Source organism: Anabrus simplex, chromosome 1 (assembly GCF_040414725.1).
Source record: "Anabrus simplex isolate iqAnaSimp1 chromosome 1, ASM4041472v1, whole genome shotgun sequence".
NCBI classification, from domain to species: domain Eukaryota; kingdom Metazoa; phylum Arthropoda; class Insecta; order Orthoptera; family Tettigoniidae; genus Anabrus; species Anabrus simplex.
Window position 1 is genome coordinate 882,983,743 of NC_090265.1, and position 26,913 is coordinate 883,010,655.

The window sequence follows — 26,913 nt, forward strand, 5'->3', positions numbered from 1 at the left end:
GATTCTAAGGGCCATTTGATAGCTAATATAATTGTCGGTGCCTTAAACAAGGAACAACAGATGATAGGTCAACCTTATCTTATTAATGTGAGTGAATTGCTAGCCATTAATAATGTAACTGTGACCCTTGAAATTATTATGGCCATCTGGTATAAAATACGACCAGCTACTTTATTTGTTACAGATGCAAGTACTTACATGGTAAAATCAGGACAAACACTCAAAGGAATTTTTCCCAAGTTAATTCATGTAACTTGTTTAGCACATGCTCTTCATTGCATTGCTGAGACAACACGCAAATCTTCCCCAGTAGTAGCTAGATTTGTGGCCTCTACAAAGAAACGTTTTCTTAAATTTCCTTTCGAGAATCCAGTTATTTAGATCAACAGCACCTAACATCCCACTTTCTCCTGCACCACTGTTAACATGTTGGAGAACATGGCTGGATGCAGCCTTGTATTATGCTCAGCACATACAATTCGTCGGAGAGATTGTTAATTCATTGGACTCGAATGATGTTGCATCAACAGAAACAGTTCAAAACATTCCATCAGGCGTTGGGGTGGAAGGGAATCTTGTTTTCATATTTGGCCATTTTTCTTTCTTACAAACAGCTACAATGTCACTGGAAGCCATAGGATCTTCCTTAAATGAATCACATAATGTTTTTGAAAAAAACAAAAACAATATGCAATCTAAGTTCTGTTCCTGGTAATATAGGACAAAAAGTAATAATGTTATTTGTTTTTACGTCCCACTAAGTACTCTTTTTACGGATTTTGGAGATGCCGAGATGCCGGAATTTAGTCCCACATGAGTTCTTTTACGTGCCAGTAAATCTACCAACACGAGGCTGACATATTTGAGCACTTTCAAATACCACGGGAATAAGCAAGGATCGAACCTGCCAAGTTGGAGTCAGAAGGCCAGCACCTCAGCTGTCTGAACCACTCAGCCCAGTGAACAAAAAGTGAAAGGAAAAGTGAATTGTGTAATTTTGTTATAAACAGATCTGTGATAATCGAGACAATCTTGAAGGAAAACTGTCTGTCAAGCCAAAGGACTTGCCTCTCTCTGTGGAGCAGTTAACTTTGTTAAAATATGTCACAATAACCTCCTCTGATGAGAAATTTTTCATATTATAAGAGTGTTTTATAACACAACATACAAAGTTTTTGATTTTAAAATTTGTGCAAAGTGACAGTTGGAAACTGCAATTCATCAGTCAACATTGGCTACGGGACCAGTTCTGCTTCAACCTCTACGGGATAATGTAACTTTATTAATTTAACACTAACTCATCTTTTCTACTGCCAAAAGACAATTCTATCAATTTAATGGTGCATATTTATGAACATATTTTCAGGATTTAAGAGCATATGTGCATACATATTTCCTGGTTTTTTTAGGGCATGAACTTCCAGGCCCTAGTCATAAGTACAGCTAAGAAACCTCAAAAACACGACAAACAGGTAATGTTTTGGAGGGATAGTTACTCTTTATGCTGCTTGGTACAGCTGATAAGTTATGACCTGCTGCTACGATGGTTAATTGTTATGCAGTTTGGTAAAGCTGACAAGTCATGGGCTACTAGAAGTTAATTTGTATGCCGCTTGGTAGTTTTCATATCTATCACCGTGGCTTCCTTAATGTTGTGGCAGGCAGGAAGTGCATAATATATGAGGCACTACCTTGGTGTTGTGTTTCCATAACTAGTTTGAAAAAGAATAAGAAGTTAAGAATCTGCAGTACTACTTCCTGCATATTTAATTAGAAAAAAAATTAAATCTGAAGCTTCAGAAATTATAAGCAACTTAAACTATGAAAAATGTACTGAATGAGAGAATACAATATTGTTCTCAGCTGCTTACTTGCTTCACAATCAAGCCATGATTCATCAAGAACTTGCGATGATAGAAGAGAGCTTTAGGATCCTCAACCACCATCTGTAGACTCACTTTTCCTTGGGTGACTTCACCAAGATAACGAGACCTACCAATTCTTTCAAGTATGCAGTACTGAATCTTGGTGAGCTCGAGTTCAGGATCTGTTTCATAGCCCAGGAGGGCTATATCCCTTGCTGACTGGGAGGCGACAAGGACTAGCCGACTGCCAAATCTGAAGATGAATGGAAAAATAATCTACATTTTAAAATATTAAGGTCATGTATAATATTATTCATTTCCAAATTCAAACTCCTTTGTTTGAACAAATATATATTTAATGTAAATGAATTTGTATAGCCTTCAACCCTTACAAGGCACAGCATTACCTACGTGCCAAAGAGAATTTACCTGCTTACTATACATTCTCTTTGACAGTTGAGTATTGTACTTTTTCCTTTGCAAGTTTGCAAATGTGTGCATGAACAATCTTTTGTTTCAAGACTTCTAATACTAATTAGCTGGAGTGAATTGTAAACATTTTTAAAAAATATAAGTTGCTTTACATCGCACTAACACAGATGGCGACGATGGGATAGGAAAGGGCTACGAGTGGGAAGGAAGCAGCAGTGGCCTTAATTAGGGAAAAGTCCCATCATTTGCCTGCTGTGAAAATGGGAAACCAAGGAAAACCAGGTTCGAACCCACCATCTCTTTAAACATGGAAGGTTAAATTAAAGCAAAAAATGTGTTTATATCAGGGTGGTGGTGGTGGTGGTGGTGGTGGTGGTGGTGGTGGTGGTGGTGGTGGTGCCGGGGGCGGCTGCAGATGTGGCTGAAGTTTGGTAGTAGCATCTGTAGCTAACTGCATAGCTTTTCATACATGCAAAACATTCATTATTATTCATATTCTGATTTGGAAGAGAGAAGTATTTCAAAAAATATTTTTTGATGATTATGAATAATTTTAGGAATTATTATTTAGTGTCAGATTATTAATACAATATGAACATTACAAATCTACATAAACATACCATACACATTACATTACACAAAATACAAGGCACTTTACAGATATAATTTAAATAATACACGACTGAAAATCACTGGCAACATCTATGCCCGCCTTGTCAATACTATAAAATGTTATTTAATCTATATTAATAAAATGTCATACAAGTTTCGAGAATCTCAATTACTCTCTTCATCAGCGACCAAACATTCCACCAAATAATTTGCAGACTTGATGTTTAATTTCCTAACAATATAAACTAAAATTAAAATACAAAAAATGTCATCTACAAAAAATATTTAAAATTACATTACAAAGTTAATACAGAGTGTTAATTAAAATTAATAACACCCTTCATATTAAGAATCAGATACAGTCTGCATGGGTGAACTGGAGGAAAATGTCAAGTGTGCTGTCCAACAAAAACGGTGCCAAAAAAATTAAGAGGGTGAAGTTCAAAAGCCAACAGACAGGACAGTTGTGACTTACAAGGTGGAAATCTGGTGCAGATGACTACAAAAAATGGACTGGCAAACTGGACATAACAGATATGAATATGCAGAAATTTACAACTGAATATGTGAGGCTAGATAAAGTGGGACTAATAAAGTTGAAGAAGGAGAATGATTCATGCAAAAGTACTTTCAACACTTACAGGAGGCAATATTACTATCAAAATTATTTTGAACAAATGGAGGGATTGTGTAAATATACTGAAAGATATATGACTTAATGCTATTTGTTTTACATCCCACTAACCATTTTTTATGGTTTCCAGAGAAGGAAAAGATATATGAATCAGACTTTGTAGGCTATCAGGTAATCATAGTTAATTAGTTTATCCTTTAGTATCTATTTAGTGAGGTATAGGAAAAAAATAATGCAACTTTTACCTCTTCATTCATAAGTATGACAAAACTTCAACTGGTTAATACAGAGCTGCTTCTACAATAGGCCTACTCAAATTTTATCTCCAAGTATCATCGTGTGCAGATTCACTAATCACATCCTAAGTATATCGGGTTAAATTCTCATTTCTTAAGAGAATTCTTGCAATAGCAGTCAATAGCTCTAATATGCAAAACTTCTAAAATTGATATTTTCTACTTGTTTAAAGGTACACCAATATATCAAAGGTCTTCGGTGAGGGAAGAATGGTAAAAGACTAAGATTAGAAAGGTACAGCCTGATGTGAAAATACGAAATCATGGAAAACCATCTTCAGAGCTGGTGGTGGTGGGATTTGAACCCACCACCTCCGGAATGCAAGCTCACAGCTGAGCGATACTAAGCACATGACCAACTTGCTTGGTAAAATGGATATCCAATAATATAAAGTCACTCTTACCGTTCCAGAACTTCGGCCAAAGATACAGATTGAATTTCATTAGTGATGGGGATTCTGGTATAGTAATCCTTACATGAACCTCGTACATCATTTACTGTGTCTTCAATTGGATTATACGGATAAATGTCCACAGGCAGTACGTCCTGAAAGAGAACAAATGTTATGAAATAGATGCAGAAAATGCACAGGGCTGATCGGGTAAAGGAAGGGATTCTTCTGTCTTCTTTGTTTGCTGTATGTTAGCATAACAATGTTGACACACTGAATCCATTAAATTCACAGTTAATCATTTCAATGATTAATATAAACAAACTATAAAAATAACTTCCTCTATGGATCAGTGGCAGTGTATTGGCATCCAGATCCCAATCTGGAAGAATGGAAAAAAAATTCCATTCAGCACTCCATGTCGTATGATGTCAGCATGTAAAATATCACTGGCAACATATTCAGTGTTTACTCAAAACAAGAAAGAAAGCAATAGGTCACTCCAAGGTAAGTAGAGTATATTAGGTAGGCCATTCCCGCTCAAAGCGCTCTCATTGGTCGACCGCGCGTGACGTAGATTGGAGGGCTAGAAGCTTGCACCTGCATTTGCCTGCATGCAGTAAAAACGTCTATAATTAAGAAAATTAAGTTCAATTTTTAATAAATAATTAAAAGGTTGCCCTTATTAAAATAAACTGGTACTTTACATACTTCCTGCAAGCAATCATATGATACTGTAGATACACAATGGAAGAAACTCTGAGTATTACATCTTAAAAGCCGATTGTAAATACAATACACTGGATTAGTTGTTGGTTTAACTGTGTTTACAACTTATGTTTTGATGACTTAGGAAGTTGTTGAAGAAGATGAAGCTGCTCACAGTCGACTTCTTCATAGCATCCATTTTATAGTGTTTTATTTGTTTGTTGCTGTTTCTTTCTTTTTCTTTTTTTTTTCCTTTTTTTTTAGGTGACGTATTCTAACGAAAATCCTAGTACTGGCGTACAGAGAAAACGTCTAGTTTGGGAAATTTTGATTTTCTAAGTTTAGAAGTTAAAATTTGCATCACTCTTTCACATTTATAAATACAAAGCCTGTAAAAACTGCCAAACAGTACCTCAAACTGCATAACTGCATCTGTGAAGATGTACTTATTTTAGCCTATTTTAAAACTATTTCCCTCCCATTTCACCACCCCATTCAACCATCCACATTGATTTTAAGCTATTTCAATTTTTTAAATTAACATAGATTTTAAGTAAAACAAGGTACTTTTTAAGATGTTCTTAAGAAGATAAATACTTTGTAATTTCACCTAAGTGTTGTAATACAGCTGAATATATTCCAAATGGAATTAAACATGTACTGTATATGATTGATTAATTTGCTTAATGCAAATATAGGTATCAGAAAGGTGGAAATTAACTGTTATTGATTCATTGTAAATAGAATTTGATATGGGAAATGAAGCTGACTTCTTGCAAGCTAAGATGACCATGCAACATAGAACTGTATATGTGAGAAAAGTTCTTCTCTCAAGTCAAAAAACAAACAAAGCTACAAGTAACCCCATAAAAAAGAATTCAACCTTTTTTTCAGTCCTTCCCTCAACCCCACCTAAGTGGATTTTCCAAAAACAAACAATACATGTTTCTTTATTTTTAAAGGAGATTCTAAATACTAATTTTCATGTGTTTTTGAGTTATAAGTACCCTGATACAAAGAATTTAACTAATTTTTAAATTAATTCCCCCCCCCCCCCAAAGTGGATTTCCCAAAAACAAAAGAATATGTGTTTTTTACTTTGAAATGAAGATTACAAATACAAACTTGCATGTCTGTAACATCTCCAGTTTGAGATATAAGTATCCTCATAAAAAAAATTCAACTCATTTTTCACACTCCCACTCCCTGTTAAGTTGACCCCCCCCCCCACACACACACACACACACACAAAAAATTGTGCATTTCTTTATTTTTAAAGGAGATCCCAAATACCAATTTCCAAGTCTGTAACTTTCAGTTTTTTGAGATACAAGTATCCCTATACAAAGAATTCAATTTATTCCACTTCCTTTCACTCTCCCCCTTGAGTGAATTTTCCTAAAACAAAACGTATGTGTTTATTCATAAAGGAGCTTCCAAATACCAACGATCATGACTGTAATATCTTCAGTTTTTGAGATATATATACACTCAAAAAAAAAAAAAACAACAAAAAAAAGCATTCAACTCTCACCCAACCCCCAAGTTGATTTTCCCCCAAAAAGTGTGTTTCTTTATATTTGAAGGAGATTCCAAATACCAATTTTGATGTATGTAAATTCTTTATTTGTTTTATTTTAGATATAATTATCAGCATACACGTAATTCAACTAATTTTTTCAATTCTTTCACCTCACTGTAAGTGAATTCTCTGAAAACAAAAGAATATATGTTTCTTTGTTTTTATAATGTTATTGGCTTTTACGTCCCACTAACTACTTTATCAGATTTCAGAGACATTGAGGTGCCGGAATTCTGTCCCGCAGAAGTTCTTTTACATGCCGGTAAATCTACCAACAATGGGCTGACGTATTTGAGCACCTTCAAATATCACTGGACAGTCATGTGGAGAGGGGAAGGGACATGACATGTGCATGCTCTTGTGTAGACTTTCGTAAGTTACTGAAAGCAAATGACAATCAGTTTGCGCAAGAGATGTATCACCGCACCATCTATGCAGCAACTTTCACGAGTTATCCAATTGACTATCTGATCCTCCCCACTTGTAACTATCTAACCTGCCTCCATCTCCCCTTGGAGATCAACTAGTGTGGTGTGGTTATCACCCTCTTTTCCATATTGCGATGGTGTTAGAAAGGTCATCCACCTGTAAAACAGCGACAAATCCACATCTGCTACACATATCCTCTTAGATGTGGAAGAGAAAAGTAGTAAAATTACCAACACAGGGCTGACGTATTTGAGCACCTTCAAATATCACTGGACAGTCACGTGGAGAGGGGAAGGGACATGACATGTGCACGCTCTTGTGTAGACTTTCGTAAGTTACTGAAAGCAAACGACGATCAGTTTGCGCAAGAGATGTATCACCGCACCATCTATGCAGCAACTTTCACGAGTTATACAAGTGACTATCTGATCCTCCCCACTTGTAACTATCTAACCTGCCTCCATCTCCCCTTGGAGGAGATCAACTAGTGTGGTGTGGTTATCACCCTCTTTTCCATATTGCGATGGTGTTAGAAAGGTCATCCTCCTGTAAAACAGCGACAAATCCACATCTGCTACACATATCCTCTTAGATGTGGCAGAGAAAAGTAGTAAAATTATTATTAGTAATGATCGAACGGAAACATAATTTAATATTAATTTTACATATACTATCTGCCTATATAGCTCATGCGGCAGTGCATCGATACCACATCGTTAACTATTGAGCAAAGGAGAACATTAATATTACTACTTTTTTTCTTTACCTGAGGATGTCATGTGATTCAGCACTGTTTTACAGACGGATGTCCTTTCTGTCTGCAATCCTACACTGAATGAACTTCATCACTTCTAACAGGATAACAAAGTTAACCTTTAGAATACCAGAGAGCACAAAAGCGTTCCTCGCCGAGTGAGCAAAAATTGCCGGGAACGCATTAGCGCTCCTTACGCAAGCAGTTTTGTATTTGCTTGCAGTTCTTAGTTTCCGGACTTATAGCAGCACAATGCAGGTGATCTAGACTCTTCGGAACCTGTAGTTTCTAAATCTACCACAACTATCGCGCCAATGGCTTTATTTACAGAGATATGATTTTATCAAAGCGACCTATGTTCTGTACACTGTAAAAGTTTGTGAGTAGGAAAATGGCCGCCTCTGCCGCACATGATGTGTTTGAGAATGATGACAATTTAGCTGAATATATTAACAGACTTGTGCCAATGACGACTATATTGAGTCTGATGAAGATGTAGCTATATCAGGGTCATGTAATAATGATGTTGGTGATGTTATTTCAGAGACAGGAAGTGAGTGTAGCGATGATATTCCACAGTACTATAAACCTCATGGTATTGTCATTATTGTAAGAGACAGTGATGCTGATTCGGAAAGTGACGGAAATGAAAACAGTGTAGGCCGTGATGCAGGCAGTAATGACAACAATGCCTACATGCATAACACAGTGTTCAGTGAAGTTTCAGTTGGAAATGACACACGGTTCGAACCTTCCCCGCTGTATCTCGAAACACCCGGTTATAAAATATTTTTTAAATTAGAAACTTTAGTGCCTAGGTTATTGAAATTTTGCAAATAGTGGACCAAGAGCATGTATCTGCAGACAATAATATTTTCAGTGCATAATTTTAATTTTGATTTGTGTTTCTTTATCTCAATTATGACTTTTCAATTTTCATTTTGATATTTGTTAAACAAATAATTTTTTAATATGTTATAGCGTTAATATAACATAGCTTCTGAATTTAAAAACATGTAAAGAACCTCCTTTTCTATGATAACTTAAAATGTCAGAGGCATATCTTCAATAATAAGAAAGTTATAATAATTTTACTGAAACATTGCAATTTATTAAAAATAAGCCTGGTATTCTTCGCATAAACCACCTATATTATAAGTGATGAAAATCATTTTTGTCCATATTGAAAGTGTCGTAAAATGTATATAGGAAAATATTTAATATTTATTTTCACCTATTCAATACAATACAAGATGTTGGCATTTAAGTTAAAACATTTTTCAAATGTGAGACAGTAAGAGGCGAAACATGTCTCACATTTGAAAAATGTTTTAACTTAAATGCCAACATCTTGTATTGTATTGAATAGGTGAAAATAAATATTAAATATTTTCCCATATACATTTTATACCACCTATAAGCAACTGGTACTAAAAGGGATAAGTTATGACATCATTCTATTCGGTGAGAGAATTTTATGTACATGTGTGTATTTTTAAGTGTTTTTGCCAAATAGATTTAATTCACTTTCTGATTCTGATCTCGATAATATAAATCAATGATCAATTACAATGACATATCATGGTATAGAAAACAACACATGTATTGTTAGTTTTAACAATATTTAATTGATTATTATAACATGTAAACTACATCACATAGCATGAAATTGACTGTGAATTAAATACAATAATACATATTTTTTATTTGTTATAAAATAACAAAGATTTTTTATTTCAATTTTTTTCTGTATGTCATGGCTTCTAATTGGGAAACTATCAATACATGTTTTACATCATGTATAACAAGTGGTAGTATAAAAAATGCAATGAATATTTTAGATCCAATTTTTTTTTTTATCATGCTATGATGTGTTCAAAGATAAAGTAACTTCTTTGCTATAAACACATTCTGCACTTAAGCTGAATGCAGCATTAGCATGTTCATTTATTCTTTTTAAAGATAATGATGAAATTCTTGAAACTTTTATATAACATTGAAAATGTCAAAGCTGTTATATTCTGATATTTCTATATTTGATAGCAATATACCAAAATCTCTGTTGATGTCAACAACAACGATGATGATGGATAATACAAAAAAAGAAAAGAAAAAAAGCTATATTGTTTTTATTTTTTTTCTATAATAGTTCTTCTTTTCTGACAATCATTGCACTTCTGTTCCTCTTCTTTTATCCTTCTAATTATGTTTTCAATATTATATGATTAAAAAAATTGCATCTAAACATAATTATAAATAGGTTACAAAAGATTATGTTCCTGTTATAAAGGACTGAAAATTAAAAAAAGGTAATTGTAAATGAAACATAATTCAAACAATACAATACAAGTTATTTTTTCATGACCGGTATACTTACGTTATTGATATGACATCAAACTGGAACATAAACTTCAAACATACAAATGTGCACGTGAATGAAGAGGGGGAGTCCTTGTGGGCTCAGAAAGACAGCACCTTAACCATCTGAGCCACTCAGCCCGACTTTCTTTGTTTTTAAAGGAGATTCTAAATACCAACTTCCACGTCTGCAACATCTGTAGTTTTTGAGATATACATGTTCTCATACAAAGAATTCTACTAATTTTTCCATTATTTCACCCCCCTCCCTTACGTGGAGTTTCCAAAAACAAAGAAATACATATTTATTTATTTTTAAAGTGTCTCCAAATACCAATTTTCACCTCTGTAACATTTTCAGTTTTTGAGATATAGCTATCTTAACAAAAAGAATTCAACACCTTTTTTCAGTTCCACCCCCCTTGTTTTTTTCTGGAAACAAAAAATACATGTTTTTTTATTTTTAAAAGAGATTACGTTTCTGAGATATACTGTAGATATAGTATTTTTTATAATTCTACCCCCTCCTCCCCATTAATTGGATTTTCCAAAAGGAGACTCCAAACACCAATTTTCATATCTGGAACGTAAGAGTGAGGAAAGCAACTGGAAACTACCTCACTCCTCATTTCCCTAGATGCTTAGGCCATTTATGACAGCTGATGGCGGAGCTGTTGAGGATCCAACCAGGCTTCGGGCTGAGGACTAAACATACATACAACGTAGGGAATGTATGTTCTAAAACAAAGGATGCTGCGTCAGCATTTTCCCACGAGATCATTGACCCCTAGTGGCGGGAAATTTTAATTTTTGCTGAGCCAACATTTTTTTTGGTGCGGTCATTGAACTGTAGTCAATAACGTCATGATGATGTCAAACCTAACGTATGTAAACAGGCCTAACCTCACGTAGTAAGGTTATGACATCTTAATGATAAAAAATATAATCAAAAATGGTATCTGCTTTTTATCCATGTGTTTAATGAATATTTCTTGTCGTCAACACCTAATTCTACTGCAAAATTTTATGTTTATCTTCATCTCATCATTCTGTTTATGCTTTCCTAAGAACAGACAGAAAAGAATATATATGTGACAGATAGGTAAACACATATGTTATCCTTACTTCCATGTCACCTACCCTTCCCATTTTGTCCTTTTTTCAGTTCTGCATTTACACTTACCGTTTTCATTTTTTCCTTTTGCCAGGTGAATGAGAGGAGGAGGAGGAGCCATTTTGCCCTATTATGATCAATCCTCCCCTTCTTTTGATCCAAGTCTATAAGGGAAAGATAAGAAAAAGAATGTCATAAGTTACTAGGTTTATTAGGTGGATGAGGAGAAAAAAGGCATTGCAGATAAAAAAGCTAAAAAGAAAATGTAGAATAGTAAACAGGAAAATCAAAGAGGGTAGGGAGAATAGAGAAACTAGAAAACAGCTAATGAGGGAACTGAATAGAGTGAAAAAGGAAGCAAAAGAGAAATATATAAATGGCATACTTCAAGACGGTAATGACCACAAAGGGGAATGGAAAAAGATGTATTCATGTATTAGGAATCAAAAAGGAAAAGGAATCCAAATTCCTACAATGGTGGGAGAAGGGGGTGAACACTATACAATAGATACTGAGAGAGCAAATCTATTTAGTAGGGAATTCAGAGATTCAGTAGAAGATTGTCATGAGTTGGAAACAGTAACAGAAGATAGAGAGGGAGAGACACATAGGGAAACAAGAAGCTTCTCATTCACAAATGAAGATATTTTCAGAGAAATCCAACTGCTTCAGGAAGGAAAAGCAGCAGGAAGTGATCAAATTACTGGGGAGGTATTAAAGGCAATGGGGTGGTACATAGTGCCTTATTTAAAATTTATCTTTGACTATGTAATAAATAATAGTGTAATACCAAAAGAATGGAAGGAATCTATAATAATACCAATTTATAAAGGAAAGGGTGATAAAAGGAAACCAGAGAACTACAGACCAATCAGCCTGACCAGTACAGTTTGTAAAATACTGGAGAGTTTTTTTTTGCTAGTTGCTTTACGTCGCACCGACACAGATAGGTCTTATGGCGACGATGGGACAGGAAGGGCCTAGGAGTTGGAAGAAAGCGGCCGTGGCCTTAATTAAGGTACAGCCCCAGCATTTGCCTGATGTGAAAATGGGAAACAACGGAAAACCATCTTCGGGGCTGGCGACAGTGGGATTCAAACCCGCTATCTCCCAGATGTAAGCTCACAGCCACGCGCCTCTAACCGCACGGCCAACTCGCCCGGTCATCACAAAAAAAAAAAAGGGGGGGAAGATAAAACCAACCTGAAATACCATCCATTTTTTTTAATGCCCCTATTCGCCCTACTTAATTAACATCTGGACAACATTTACACTTTTTGCATTAGCGTACATGGATTTAAATAGAGAACATCGTCAACATGCTACTTCAACTTTTGAAAGTACGTTTTTCAAACTCATGAATAACTCTATCTATGGGAAAAGCATGGAAAATGTTCACAAACATTGTGACATTCATTTAATTAATCAATGGGGTGGAGAGTATGGTGCATGCAAGTACATTTCAAAACCGAATTTTAAATCATGTAACGTCACTGATCGGGACCTTTTTACTGTTGAAATAAAAACAAATTGAGATAGTTTATGCAAAGCCAATTTATTTGGGAAAGGTCACATGAGATTACTCAAAACTAAAAATGTATGATTTTCATTATGGTTTTGCAAAGCAACAGTTTACAGAGCTTTCACTTTTGTATATGGATACAGATAGTTTTATTAGTCATATTCGGAATACAAACGTCTACGATGTAATAGGTAACCATTCAGAATACTTCGACACATCTTCTTTTTCACCATGTAATCAATTTGACAATAAGAAACTTAATAATAAAGTCATAGGTCTTATGAAAGATGAATGTAGTATGAATATTATGACAGCTTATTGGTTTAGCACCAAAAATGTATTCATACGAAACAGAAAATTCACAATCTGTGCAAAAGGCAAAAGGTGTGCGTTCAAGTGTAGTTAGACATTTACATGTACAACACTATCATAACGTACTGGCTTCTAAAAATGCTGCTTTTCGTAGACAGATGAGAATACTTTCACGCAGACACCATGTTTTTACTACTGAACAGAATGAATGTTCATTAATTGCATTTGATAACAAACAACAGTGGAAAAGTGACAATCTTACAAGTGTGCCTTGGGGATACAAAAACATTAGCTGTTTGTCATGTCATGATTTTTTTGTTTTGTAAATAAGCAGAATACAATAAGTTATTGTAGTTTACAATAATATAATATCCTTTTATTGAAGAAACTTTCATTGTTGAAAATATGATGATTAAGTGTAAAAGGGATAAAATTATCTAAAATATTGAAAATGGTTTTAAATACAAAAAAATAAAAAAGATTACACATCATTATTCATTTTAAATTTCATTTTCATTTCTATATTGAAAATGTAGTATTTTGTGAAATATAATATTCTCTACACTTTTTTATCATATTTATCTGCTTTGAAAAATGCATGTAAATACAAAAGAAATCAATATTTTTATATTTCTATATTAAATATATACGAACGGTTATACAAAATCACTGATGATGTTAATGATATTACATCTTCTTCTTATTTCCCTTTGTGCCGTTAGGCGTCGGGACATTTCAGCCATTTACTAAACTTTCTTCTATCGTGCACCATTCTCTGAACCTCTCCCAGGGTCTTCCCTCGCTTCCTGATCAGTCCCAAGATGTACTCCTCCCATTCAATCCGTGGCCTCCCTCGTGTTCTTCTTCCTGTTGGTCTGGCTCCCCACACCTGCTTCGCTTTCCTTTCATCTTCCATTCTTTCTAAGTGACCAATCCAGCCCAATCCTCTCCTCTCAATGACATCCATTATTTTTTTTGCTAGTTGCTTTACGTCGCACCGACACAGATAGGTCTTATGGCGACGATGGGACAGGAAAGGGCTAGGAGTGGGAAGGAAGCGGCCGTGGCCTTAATTAAGGTACAGCCCCAGCATTTGCCTGGTGCGAAAATGGGAAACCACGGAACATCCATTATTGGCTCCTGCTGAAGCTCATCTCTTATTGTGGTGTTTCTAATATGGTCTCTTCGAGTTTTCCGGGCAACTTTCCGTAAATATCTCATCTCAGCGGCAACCAGACGGCTCTCCAGTTTTTTATGCACTGTCCAACTCTCTGCACCATACAGGAGGGTTGGCAGGTACACGGCATGATATACCCGCATTTTTGTGTTTCTAATAATTTCTTTCTTCCCTATGACTGTGTTGTTTATACCATAGAAAACTTGATTAGCTTTTCTAATTCTGTTGTTTATTTCTGCCTCTAATTTTCCGTCCTCTCTGAAAATGGAGCTCCAGATACTCAATTTGTTCTACTTGTTCAATATCCTCATTGTTCCACTTGATTTGAAGCTGTACTTTTTCTCCTTTGGTGAACTGCATGACCTTGGTTTTGCTCGCATTCACTTCCATCCCACGGTCCTGGAAGGCATAAGCCCATTCAGTAAGAGCTTGTTGGAGATCCTCCTCTTTTCCAGCCAAAATCAGAATGTCGCCTGCATAGACCAGGGATTGGACATACAGTATATTGGTCTCATGTTCCAGTTGCCAACCTTAATTCTTTTAGTTCTTCTTTTACACTGCTTAATGACTTGGTTCATGAAGATCACAAAGAGAAGAGGACCCAAGCTGTCACCCTGCTTTACTCCCTTCACCATTTCGAATTCCCTAGAGCATTCACCAGCTATTCTATTACATCAATTATCTTTTAATTTCTAATTTCATTCACATATTGAATATGTAATATTATGTTCTGCTTTATTTTTGAAATATTGAAAATGTATGTAAAACATAATCAAAAAATTATAACATTTCTATATTTGATAGCAATATACCAACATCTCTGTTCCTGTTGACAACAACGAAGATGATGGATAATACAAAAAGAAAGAAAAAGCTATACTGTTTTTATTTTTCTATACTAGTTTTTTTCTGACAATCATCGCACTTCTATTCCTCTTCCTTTATCCTTCTAATTATGTTTTCAATATTATACGATTTAAAAAATTGCATCTAAACATGATTATAAATAGGTCACAAAAGATTATGTTCCTGTTATAAAAGACTGAAAATGAAAAAAAAAAGGTAGGTGTAAATGTAACATAATTCAAACAATACTATTTTTTCTCCTCATCCGCCTAATAAACATGGTAACTTATGACATCCTTTTTCTTCTCTTTCCCTTATAGACTTACATCAAAACAAGGGGAGGAGTGATCGTAATAGAGCAAAATGGCTCCTCTCCTCTCATTCATCTGGCAAAAGGGAAAAATGAAAAAGGTCAGTGTAAATGCAGAACAGAAAAAAGGACAAAAGGACTCCCCCTCGTCATTCACCTGCACATTTATATGTTTGAAGCTTATGTTCCAGTATACCAGTCATGAAAATGATAAAAAATATAATCAAAAATGGTATCTTCTTTTTATCCATGTGTTCAATGAATATTTCTTGTAGTCAACACCTAATTCTGCTGCAAAACAGGAATGATAGGTGACATGGAAGTAAGGATAACATGTGTATTTACCTATCTGTCACATATAGTCTTTCCTGTCTGCTCTTAGGAAAGCATAATCTGAATGATGAGATGAAGATAAACATAGAATGATGTTATAACTTAACTTTGTTATCCTCTTAGAAGTGAAAGAGTTCATTCAGTATAAGATTGCAGACGAAAGGTCATCCATCTGTAAAACAGTGCTGAATCACACGACATCCTCAGGTAAAGAAAAAAAGTAGTAATATTAATGTTCTTCTCCTTTGCTCAATAGTTAACGATGTGGTATCGATGCACTGCTGCATGAGCTATAGAGGCAGATAGTATATGTAAAATTAATATTAAATTATGTTTCCGTTTGATCATTACTAATAATAATTTTACTAATTTTCTCTCCCACATCTAAGAGGATATGTGTAGCAGATGTGGATTTGTCACTGTTTTACAGGTGGATGACCTTTCTAACACCATCGCAGTATGGAAAAGAGGGTGATAACCACACCACACTAGTTGATCTCCTCCAAGGGGAGATGGAGGCAGGTTAGATAGTTACAAGTGGGGAGGATCAGATAGTCAATTGTATAACTCGTGAAAGTTGCTGCATAGATGGTGCGGTGATACATCTCTTGCACAAACTGATCATCATTTGCTTTCAGTAACTTACGAAAGTCTACGCGAGAGCGTGCACATGTCATGTCCCCTCCCCTCTCCACATGACTGTTGCAATCTGTTAGTCATTTGATTAGAGTAACTTGTATTTATTTTTTTTAAAGTTAAGAACTTCATTTTGGTCCGTATTGAATTTAGATTTACACTATAAATTGAGGATAGTTATGTCCACCTTTTCAATACAAAAACAATGTGAGGTCATTAACACATCACATATTTATTACCTTTCAAACATTGGGACCGGTTTCGGCATTATTTGTATGCCATCATCAGCCATAGGAAACTTAGTGACAAGGCCTAAGTACAATATTAACATAACTTACAACATAATTATATGTATATATAAAAATGAACATATTCTTACAATGACTATTAAAAAATGTTTGGTGTACACCATAAAAACTTATATTAAAATTGGTAGCATATTTTATGCGATATATTATGACTTTATACAATTATTTGACTAAAGTTAAAGCTTATTGTCAGTTTTTCTAAATATTACCAAATGTTAAAAGAGCATCCAGATAACAATTTTCAATCTTTAAAAACTTTTATAACTCCTAGGCGTTAAAGATAATAGTACATTTGTTTGGTCAATAGTGCTAAATTGACATGCATTAAAATGAAATCGCCTACTGTCAGATGGGAAACAGTGACCTATTTGTACTAGGTATGGAGATAAGTTACATTATAAGTCTGTAGTAATTCTATAACTTGCGTTAATATAGTTTGGTTATTTAATAACAAGTCGAATAAAATGATAAATTCGGCTGATATTTTAAACTTTAAAATATTAATTGTCCATTGTAGAGGTCCCTTTTTCAGAGAAGATATATAGTGAGTAAAGCAGTTCCTCTTAGAATTGATTGCAGGTTCACTCTATTTTAGGTGGATTTTGGGTTGAATAAATTTCTTATTTCGCAATGTAATGTCGTTAAGCAATGATCGTAATGTAATACTTCCGTCATTTATGCTAATGTTGATAAAATGTAGATCGACTTGGTCGAAGTGGACTGGTGAACCAAATTTTCTTGGACCATAACATTCAAGGTCTTTGAGGTTCTAGAAATATCTCGATCCAAGACGGACCTAAGAAGAAAGAATATATATACTATGTATTAGCGTAAGAATAACTAAGTTTAATAGGCATTATTTTCGTTTAAGTAGAAACTCACCCTAAGCACTGTGTTGTCGAGAATGAAGCCGATGAGGAACTGTCTACCGGAAAGGCAGAAAGCAGACTACGAGTATTAGAAGAGGGGCGGAGCATGTTATGTAGGGGAAGGGGGATATATACATATAATTATGTTGTAAGTTATGTTAATATTGTACTTAGGCCTTGTCACTAAGTTTCCTATGGCTGATGATGGCATACAAATAATGCCGAAACCGGTCCCAATGTTTGAAAGGTAATAAATATGTGATGTGTTAATGACCTCACATTGTTTTTGTATTGAAAAGGTGGACATAACTATCCTCAATTTATAGTGTAGAGTAACTTGTGCGTGCGACCACACTAGCGCAAAATTTGAAATTAGTAACTCACAAAGATGCCCACAAGAGGGCATGCAGTGACAGATAGTTACTTCATAAGTCGCTGCGTGATTGCACTGTAGTCTCACGTCCATCCATGAGTGAGCTGTTTCCGCACTAGCGCGATATTTGAAATGTAGTGGGACTAACAAAAATGCTACAAGAGTGCGTGCACAGCGACGGATAGTAGTTACTTCCCCAGGTCTCCCGCATGTCTGCGCTGTTACCCACAGACGCAGTTGCAAGCGCACCTTCGTCTCCATTGTGCACGGTTTCCCACTCATCCATCCCCCACCCACACAATGACGCAATAAAAGTTGCTGCAGTGTGAACATTTTGTCACTTCTTGCAAGAGAGATGGCCATGCCTGGCTTCTTAGCCAGGCAGTATTTTTGGTAGAAGACCACCAAGGTAGGGGACCTCTAGGGGGGTGCGGGGGGCTGGGAGGTGGCCCCCATGGAGGGAGGAGAAGACACTCTCCAGCTACCCAAAAAACCAAAATCTCGGTCCCTGACCTAACCCAATGAGGTTAGGTTAGTGTCCGTGGTTACAAGTTAGGTTAAGACATCATTATGATGTCAAACTTACTACGTGAGGTTAGGCCTGCTCACGTACGTAAGGTTTGACATAATAATGTTACCGACTAGAGTTCAATGTCCGAAAAAAAAAAAAAAAATGCTCAGAAAAAATTCTAATTTCCCGCCACTGGGGGTCAATGACCACGTAGGAAAATGCTGATGCAGCACCCATTGTTTTAGAATATACATTCTCCTAGATCTTCAGTTTTTGAGATATAAGCATCCTCATAAAAGGTATTTAACCCTTTTTTCACCCACACTTAAGGGGACTTTCCCAAAACAAAAAATTACATGTTTCTTTACTTTTAAAGGAGATTCTAAATACCAATTTTTATGTCAGTAAACTTTTATGTTTTTGAGATATAGATATGCTCATTGAACAATTCACCCCCTTTTTCACCCATATATATATATATATATATATATTAATTAATTATATATACATAGATGTTGAAATTTATTAGGAGACTTTAATGCCCAATTAGGAAGGGAAAAGAATATAAGAGATATAATTGGGAAATGGGCTCCACATAAATTTATGAACAAGAATGGCCAAAGACTTGTCGAACTAAATCAACATATTTCAAAAGGAAACCAAACAAGCTTAAAACTTGAAAACATCCTGACTAGAGGAAAGAGGAATGACAGCCAAACCATGTTTGTATGGACAAATTTTTCCATTTGGAAATTTATTATGTAAAAGTATCAAGAGGTATGGATTTTGGTTCTGATCACTATATTGTCAAAAACTAAACTTAAATTCACACCCCTAAAGAAGAAAATAAAACTAATAAAACGAAGAGGAGATATGACCCACACCAGTTAATAAAAAATGACAAATATAAGGAAATCACACAAACAATAAAACTGACAGGCGATCTTGAAAAACTGACCTCAATTCTCAAAAAAACAAGCTGATTTCTTAGCTCCACTGAACCCTCATAAAAAACATACCTTATGGACAGTAGAATGTGCCAGAATTCATAAGGAGGGACATCAGGCATGCTTAAAGTTCCAAACCCATAAAACAAGAAAATGCAATCAACCTACAAAAAATATCAGAAAGCAATTCTTACAAATATTAGAAGAATTGAGAATTTCATAAGGAGGTAATAAACTCTATAGAAGTTAATTATCATAACACCAATTCTAGTGAATATTATAACATTTTTGGAAGACAACTACAGAAATATGATGCTCCTACATTAATGTTGAAAGATGGAGATGAAATAGTAATAGCAAAGTAGTAAAATAGTAAAAAATAGTAATAGTAAAGTAAAAGTAATAGTGAAAATGCTGGGAATATGACAAAAGCATCCAGGGAACTTTTGAATTGTGAAGAACCTAAGAACTATTACAAATGAATATAAATATCCAAAAAAAAAAATTAAAAACATGGAACTTCCACCATTTCAAGAATTAGAAAAAGCACTCAAAGAACTTGTATGCAGAGAAGACCAGATTTTTGTAGAGATGTGGAAATATTCAAGTAATACCGTTCGGATTTCCTTACACATGGCTTTAACAAAAAAATTTATTGCTGAACAGTTTCCAGAACATTGAACAACAGCTTTACCACACCCTCTTTACATAAAAGGAGATAAGGGTAACCCGGATAATTATAGAGGATTATCTATGTTGGATTGCACATATAAGATTTTTTCCCAGATCTTATATGGATGGATCAAAGGCCAAATAGAACAAGAGTTAAGAGAATACAAAAGAGGTTTTTTACCCTGGAGTAGTTGTGTTGAACAGATTATCACTCTAAAATTAATAATGGCATACTACAGAAAATAAAACAAGCCTAATAGTAATAACATTAGATGCCTTTAAGAAGGCATATGGCTGTATACAAATACCTTCAGTTTTAACAATTTTAAGGGATTTTAAGACTCCTTCTAAAATTAATTAAACTGACAGGGCTTACTTTAACTAATATCAAATCAAAAGAAGTTCAGAGGAGAAGTTTCTGAACCATTTCTGATTAAAACAGGTTTAAGACAAGGAGACTAATTATCACCTTTACTACAGTATTTAATTGTGCATAGGCATCTCTGAAAACCGTAAAAGAGTAGTTAGTGGGACGTAAAACAAATAACATTATTATTATTATTAATTGTGCATTAGAATATGTAACCAGGGAATGGTACAAGGTAAATCCAAAGAACATAAAAACTGGATGTACCAAACAAAATTTAAGTTTAAACTGTTTAGGATTTTCTGATGACCTTCCTCTAATGTCCACTACTATTCAGAAAAGTCAATACCAAATTAAATTTCTTCAAGAAATAGCACGAAAAACCCTTTGAAAAACTGAGATCATGTTTACTGATCCACCACTGGTAAATAAAATAACAACTGATGGACAAGAAATCAAAATCATCATAACCACTTATTCCCGTAAGTCAATCACATTTTAAAACAAGCATTCAATCATCTTCACCCTACGTCTGTGATCTTCTCCCAAAAAGCCCCACAGACATATTAAGGCACCCACCTAATCTGAAAAAACATTCTCTCTCGCTACAAACCACACAGACCGCCACTACCTTCCAGCTCTTTCACCTGTGAAGACAGCTGCTGCAAAGACCTGCAGTCTACATATATCAAGCACTACTTTCAACAGTAGCATCACCAAAGTAGTCTTATCCTATACAAGGTCATCATGCCTGCACTTCATCCACCATCATCTACTAGCTTCAATGAAAACTCTGCCTTAACTTTCTACCAACACTCTAGCCAAACAAATGTGCAGCATCCGCAGTACCCATGAAACCCCTAACATGGATCCCCATTCACACATGGCAACATCAAACCACATCTGATGATTGTTTCACAGTTAAAGCCCTTAAACATTTACTCCAACTTCCTACCCCCTCGTCCTTAGAGATTCTGAAGGTGGACATGAGATAACCGCTCCTTTTCTTCCATTCTCTTATCTGTCTGTCTCTCCATTCCCTTTACCTCACAACAGCACCTACTTGTCAACAATGATCATTACCATTACTATTCTATTCTCCACTGACGAAAGCTGCAGCCGAAGATTTTGGACCCGTGTCTTCCTTTTTTGTGTGTACTCTATCCACACATTCTTATATCGAATGCAAATTTATGAATACAATCTGTGGTGGCTTTAATAATATTGTTCATGTATCATATGAAATGTTATCTACTCATTTCAGAAAAGAGAAAATTGCAGACTATAGGAGAGTAAAACTTAAAAACTGTAAATTACATAAACCACCGTTCAATGAGAAAACTAACAAGTGAACAAGTTCATTTGATTGTATAACCATACGTAGGCAAGTCAATCTGCATTTTGCTCTAATTGTTTTTAGGTTGGCTCTATGGCATTGTGTACTCACCAGCCGCTAGATGGCATCACTGCCTAAGTCTGTGGTAGGTTTCGGAGTTCAGATCAGTACAGCCTGCGCTGCTGCAACGTAAAGATGGCCACGCCTCTCTCTGTTTGCATCAAGGAAGAACAGCGTTCCGTAATGCATTCCATGGCTAATGTGCATATGGTTCGCCACATCATCAACATTCACTGGTCTGTTATTCAGGATCGTATCACGCACTTGTTTAATACTGGCATCAGTTAAAGCTGCAGATGGACGCCCAGATCTTTCCTCATCCTTCTCGTTCGTGCGACCTCTTTTGAACTGTTCAATCCACTGGTAAACACTTCACTGTGGCAAAACATTGTCCCCGTATTGTGCTGAAAGTCTTCAATGAATTTCCGCCCCTGGTACACCCTCACACCACAAAAAACTAATTCTGGAACGCTGTTCTTCCTTCATGCAAACAGAGAGTAGCGCGGCCACGCAACAGCACAAGCTGTACTGATCTGATAATGCTGAAACCAACCACAGACGTAGACTACGGCGCCATCTAGTGGCTGGTGAGCACAAAATGCCATAGAGCCAACCTAAAGACAATTAGAGCAAAATGCAGATACTTATTGGCTTGCCTACGTACAATAAAAAGGGATAATGGTCTAAGATGTTATGGATGCACTGCTCAGCAGAAATAAGAAGTGCATATATTTTTTCACTCCAGTTAAGCAGTGATACTGTCAACAATGGAGTACTGAAGGCTTTCATCCGCTCCGATTTTATTTGAAGGCTATGTGTACTCACCGGTTCTAGAATCATACCCAACTCTGGATCGACAAAATCATAACGATCAAAAACTTTTAAAGGTGCTCTGGGTTCTGGCAGTAAATACATGGAAATATCCTCCAAGTACTTGACTGTATTCCACACATATTCCTTAATGACATCATCGATAACATCTTGGAAATATGGTCTGTCAGTAAGCCGCACCCACAAACCTGAAAGATATGAAGTTATAAAAATTACACATAATGATAATTTACCTTTATCCAGATAAGATTCTATTACTAACTAGAGGTCATTCCACATTAAGAAAACAATATTGCTCTTATGGACGTACGCCCTCTTAGACGCCCATAATTCCACGTGATCAAGGAATATTATAATGTACATTATATTGCCTTATGAAAGACAGAAAACATGAGGCATTTTCCGTGCATTATTAAAATAACAACTGAAGTTTTCCTATTTCATAAATACTTTTGTAGGGAGGAAACACAATGGCAGGAACAGCCATCACCTTGTTGCCTTCCCCTTTTCCCCCTGCGTCGCTCTGGTACACGTAACGTGTAATCAGTTACAGTGTGAATTCTAGCAGCTTATTAACTGTTGTAGAGAAGTCACCTATTTTTGTGTTGCGTATCCTTTTTAGTCTTCATATCAATGTGTGCTTGTCTTGTGTTATGTGATTAATTATCCTACATGTGCGATTACTTTCTTTAACATTATTACAATGATTTGTTTACTCTATGGATAAGGCTAAGGATTAAAGGAAGTAAATAGTAAACTGTACTTCATTTTCAGCGTATTTTCTTCCCCTTTTTATCTCAAACTTAAAAACTGAATTTCACAAATTGATGTTCCGCTGTTTTGCAGTTATCCTACGAAGATCAAAATGAGCCCCTCTAACACCTCTCCCCCACCGCTACCCAATTCCCTAGAATTCATGAATATTATCTTGAACTTAGATTCTTCTACCTTTTATCTCAAATACTGAGTTTCTTCTACCTTTTATCTCAAATACTGAGTTTGAACATTTACATGCCTCCACTTTCCCATGATGCTGCTGAACAGAGCTGTTCGATATGGCAGCCTTCTTCCCATAAGAGCAATACCATTTTCTTAACATGGAATGAGCTATTCCAATATGATTATCCCGCCTACTCCCTCTACCACATGAATATCAGTCATCCACTGTCACCCTCTTCCACACCGACCAGTCATTTTGTTTATTCCAATACGTGTTATTTTTATTCCTATATAATTATATATGACTTGCTTTGCACTTGTTTGTACCTTTACATTACTTATATTATCAGGAAATATTCGATCAAGTTAATGTGTTGCCCTGGTGCAAGACAGCTGCAGCATACTGAAAATTCCCACAAATCGATGCTCTTTTAGTGATGGGTGTTACTTGTTGTTTACTCTTGATATCAACTGTTGACAAGATCTAGTCTATTGATCTGGATAGAACTGTCTCGTAGTAACACTCCATTGGTCTAAATAATCAGGAGTGCATAGTAAAGAGCCTCTCATCAACATCACTCAACAATGATCTGCATTTAGGGCAGTTGTCCAGGTGGCAGATTCCCTATCTGTTGCTTTCCTAGACTTTTTTAAACGATTGCAAAGAATTTGAAAATTTATTAAACATCTCCCTCGGTAAATTATTATAATCCTTAACTCCCCTACCTATAAACAATATTTGCCCCAATTTGTCCTCTGGAATTCCAACTTTATCTTCATAGTGCGATCTTTCCTTCTTTAAAAAACACCACTCAAACTTATTCGCCTACTAATGTCATTCCGCACTGTCTCTCCACTAACAGCTCAGAACATACCACTTAGTTGAGCAGCTCATCTCCTTTCTCCCAAGTCTTCCCAGCCCAAACTTTGCAACATTTTTGTAACACTGCTCTTTTGTCGAAAATCACCGAGAACAAATCAAGCTGCTTTTCGTTGGATTTTTTCTAGTTCTTAAATTAAGTAATCCCATTGAGGGTCCCATACACTGGAACCATACTCTCTTTTACATCCTTACTATAACCCCAAAATACCCTCATAATCACATGCAGAGATCTTTACCCTTTATTTACAATCACATTTTTGTGATTACCCCAATGAAGATCTTTCCTTATATTAAGACCTAGGTACTTGAGAAATTTCACCCCATCAATGCAGTAATTAAAACTGACAGGACTTTTCATATTAGTAACTCACAACCTGACTTTTAACCCCGTTCATCATCATACCATTGCCTATTGTCCATCTCACAACATTATCGAGGTCTTTTTGCAGTTGCTCACAATCTTGTAACTTATTTATTACTCTAAACAGAATAACATCATCTGCAAAAAGCCTTACCTCTGGTTCCAGTTCTTTACTCATATCATTTATATAAGAAAACATAACAACAACATAACAGAGTGGACAATTTCATCTGGGTAGCCACTGAACTCTACCTCCACTGCGTTAAGGTCAGTTTGAAAGACGCCGGGCTGAGTGGCTCAGACAGTTGATGCGCTGGCCTTCTGACCCCGACTTGGCAGGTTCGATCCTGGCTCAGCCCATTGGTATTTGAAGGTGCTCAAATACGTCAGCCTCGTGTCCGTAGATTTACTGGCACGTAAAAGAACTCCTGCGGGACAAAATTTTGGCGTCTCCAAAAACTGTAAAAGTATATAGTGGGACGTAAAGCCAATAACATTATTATATAATCGACATTCAGCCTTTGGAGAGCACACAAGACTGTTGACACCATTTCACAGATATCAACAGATCTAAAATCTTGCACACCGAAAACAGAAGTAAATCTTTGAATATTAAAGAAGCAACTGAAATTTACGTCACAATTTTTTTTTTTTTTTTGCTAGTGGTTTTACGTCGCACCAACACAGATAGGTCTTATGGCGAAGATAAAACATGAAAGGCCTAGGAGTTGGAAGGAAGCGGCCATGGCCTTAATAAAGGAACAGCCCCAGCATTTGCCTGATGTGAAAATGGGAAACCACGGAAAACCATCTTCAGGGCTGGCGACAGTGGGATTCGAACCCGCTATCTCCCAGATGTAAGCTCACAGCCACGCGCCTCTAACCGCACGGCCAACTCGCCCGGTCATCACACACACAAAAAAAAAAGGGAAGATAAAACCAACCTGAAATACCATCCATTTTTTTAATGCCCCTATTCGCCCTACTTAATTAACACCTGGACAACATGTACACTTTTTGCATTAGCATTTAACGAATCCCACAGGCGGGAATCTCTGACTTAAAGGTCTGAAATGTGGGTTAGGATATTCTTATCTGTAGTAAATTCTCTGAATTAATGCACCATCTTCGCCATTTGAGACGATCTTTCAGATCAGCATTTAGCATTAAAAATAACATATTTCAAGAACTCTCTAATTAAACATAATAATAAAATTACATATATAATACGCATATCATTAAATGCTCATTAAGAACCCCTACATAATTTTTAAAGCACTGTAATATGAGAAATAATAATGATAGCAACAACAACGATAATACTAAGGAAACACTAGTGTTAAAGCACGTGAAGGAGAAGTTCAGCGTGTCATTGACCTGACCAGGGAGGGCTGCGTGATGTAATGGAGGGTCAGCAGACTGGTAGATGGTTGGATTCGAGCCAATGAAAGTAATGATTTTTCAAATGCCTCGCATTGTATGTGAGAGTGGAGACAAAGCAGGGCTTCATTAAGATAAGTTCCAAATTTCAAATTCCTAGATATTTGGACAGAAATAAATATTTCCAAATACTGAGTGTGACTTGATAGAATCTGATGGCGATCTTTCACGAACGAAACATGTCATTCTTTGTTTAATAGTGTGTTATTTTATTCCTAGATTAATAGTGTTATTTTATAGTGTAATATTTATACTGAACTTGTGTGTTCGACAGACTGAAAAGTCTTGAAAATTAACATTTCCAGTAGAGAAGAAACATAAGAACACTAAAGGTCAGGTCAGGATACAAAACTGAAACAGGTAGATCATTTCAAATATTTAGGATGTCGCCTTCCAGCATGACAATGTGACCATCATACAGAATTTAGTTGATTTTTGTGTGTGATGTTCTGCTCCCCTTTACACATAGCACAGACCTTGCACAATATGGCTAACATCTGTTTTGCTCCCTACAAAATTAAAGGGAAAAATATTCATTCTTTAATCCCAAAACACAAATTCCGTCATGCACAGCCCAAAGCAACCAGAATTCATGGATTTCAGTGTTACTGCTAACAATGTGCATTTCTTGTAAGATACACATTACTAAATCGAGCTAATATGTAAAACTGTGCTCTATTCCAATAGTATAAATAAAGCCAAGC

General features: G+C 35.8%; 1 protein-coding gene across 1 annotated transcript in view; it reads right to left on the reverse strand.

Annotated features, from left to right (window-relative positions):
* LOC136857680 (general transcription factor 3C polypeptide 1) overlaps positions 1–26,913 on the reverse strand; it is a 340,092-nt gene that overhangs the window by 292,484 nt on the left and 20,695 nt on the right. Inside the window, exons 4-6 of the mRNA XM_067136529.2 lie at positions 22,581–22,774; positions 4,244–4,386; positions 1,872–2,118 (exon numbers count right to left, since the gene is read on the reverse strand). Of these exons, the coding sequence (XP_066992630.2) occupies positions 1,872–2,118; positions 4,244–4,386; positions 22,581–22,774 (584 nt within the window). The remainder of the gene's footprint in view (positions 1–1,871; positions 2,119–4,243; positions 4,387–22,580; positions 22,775–26,913) is intronic.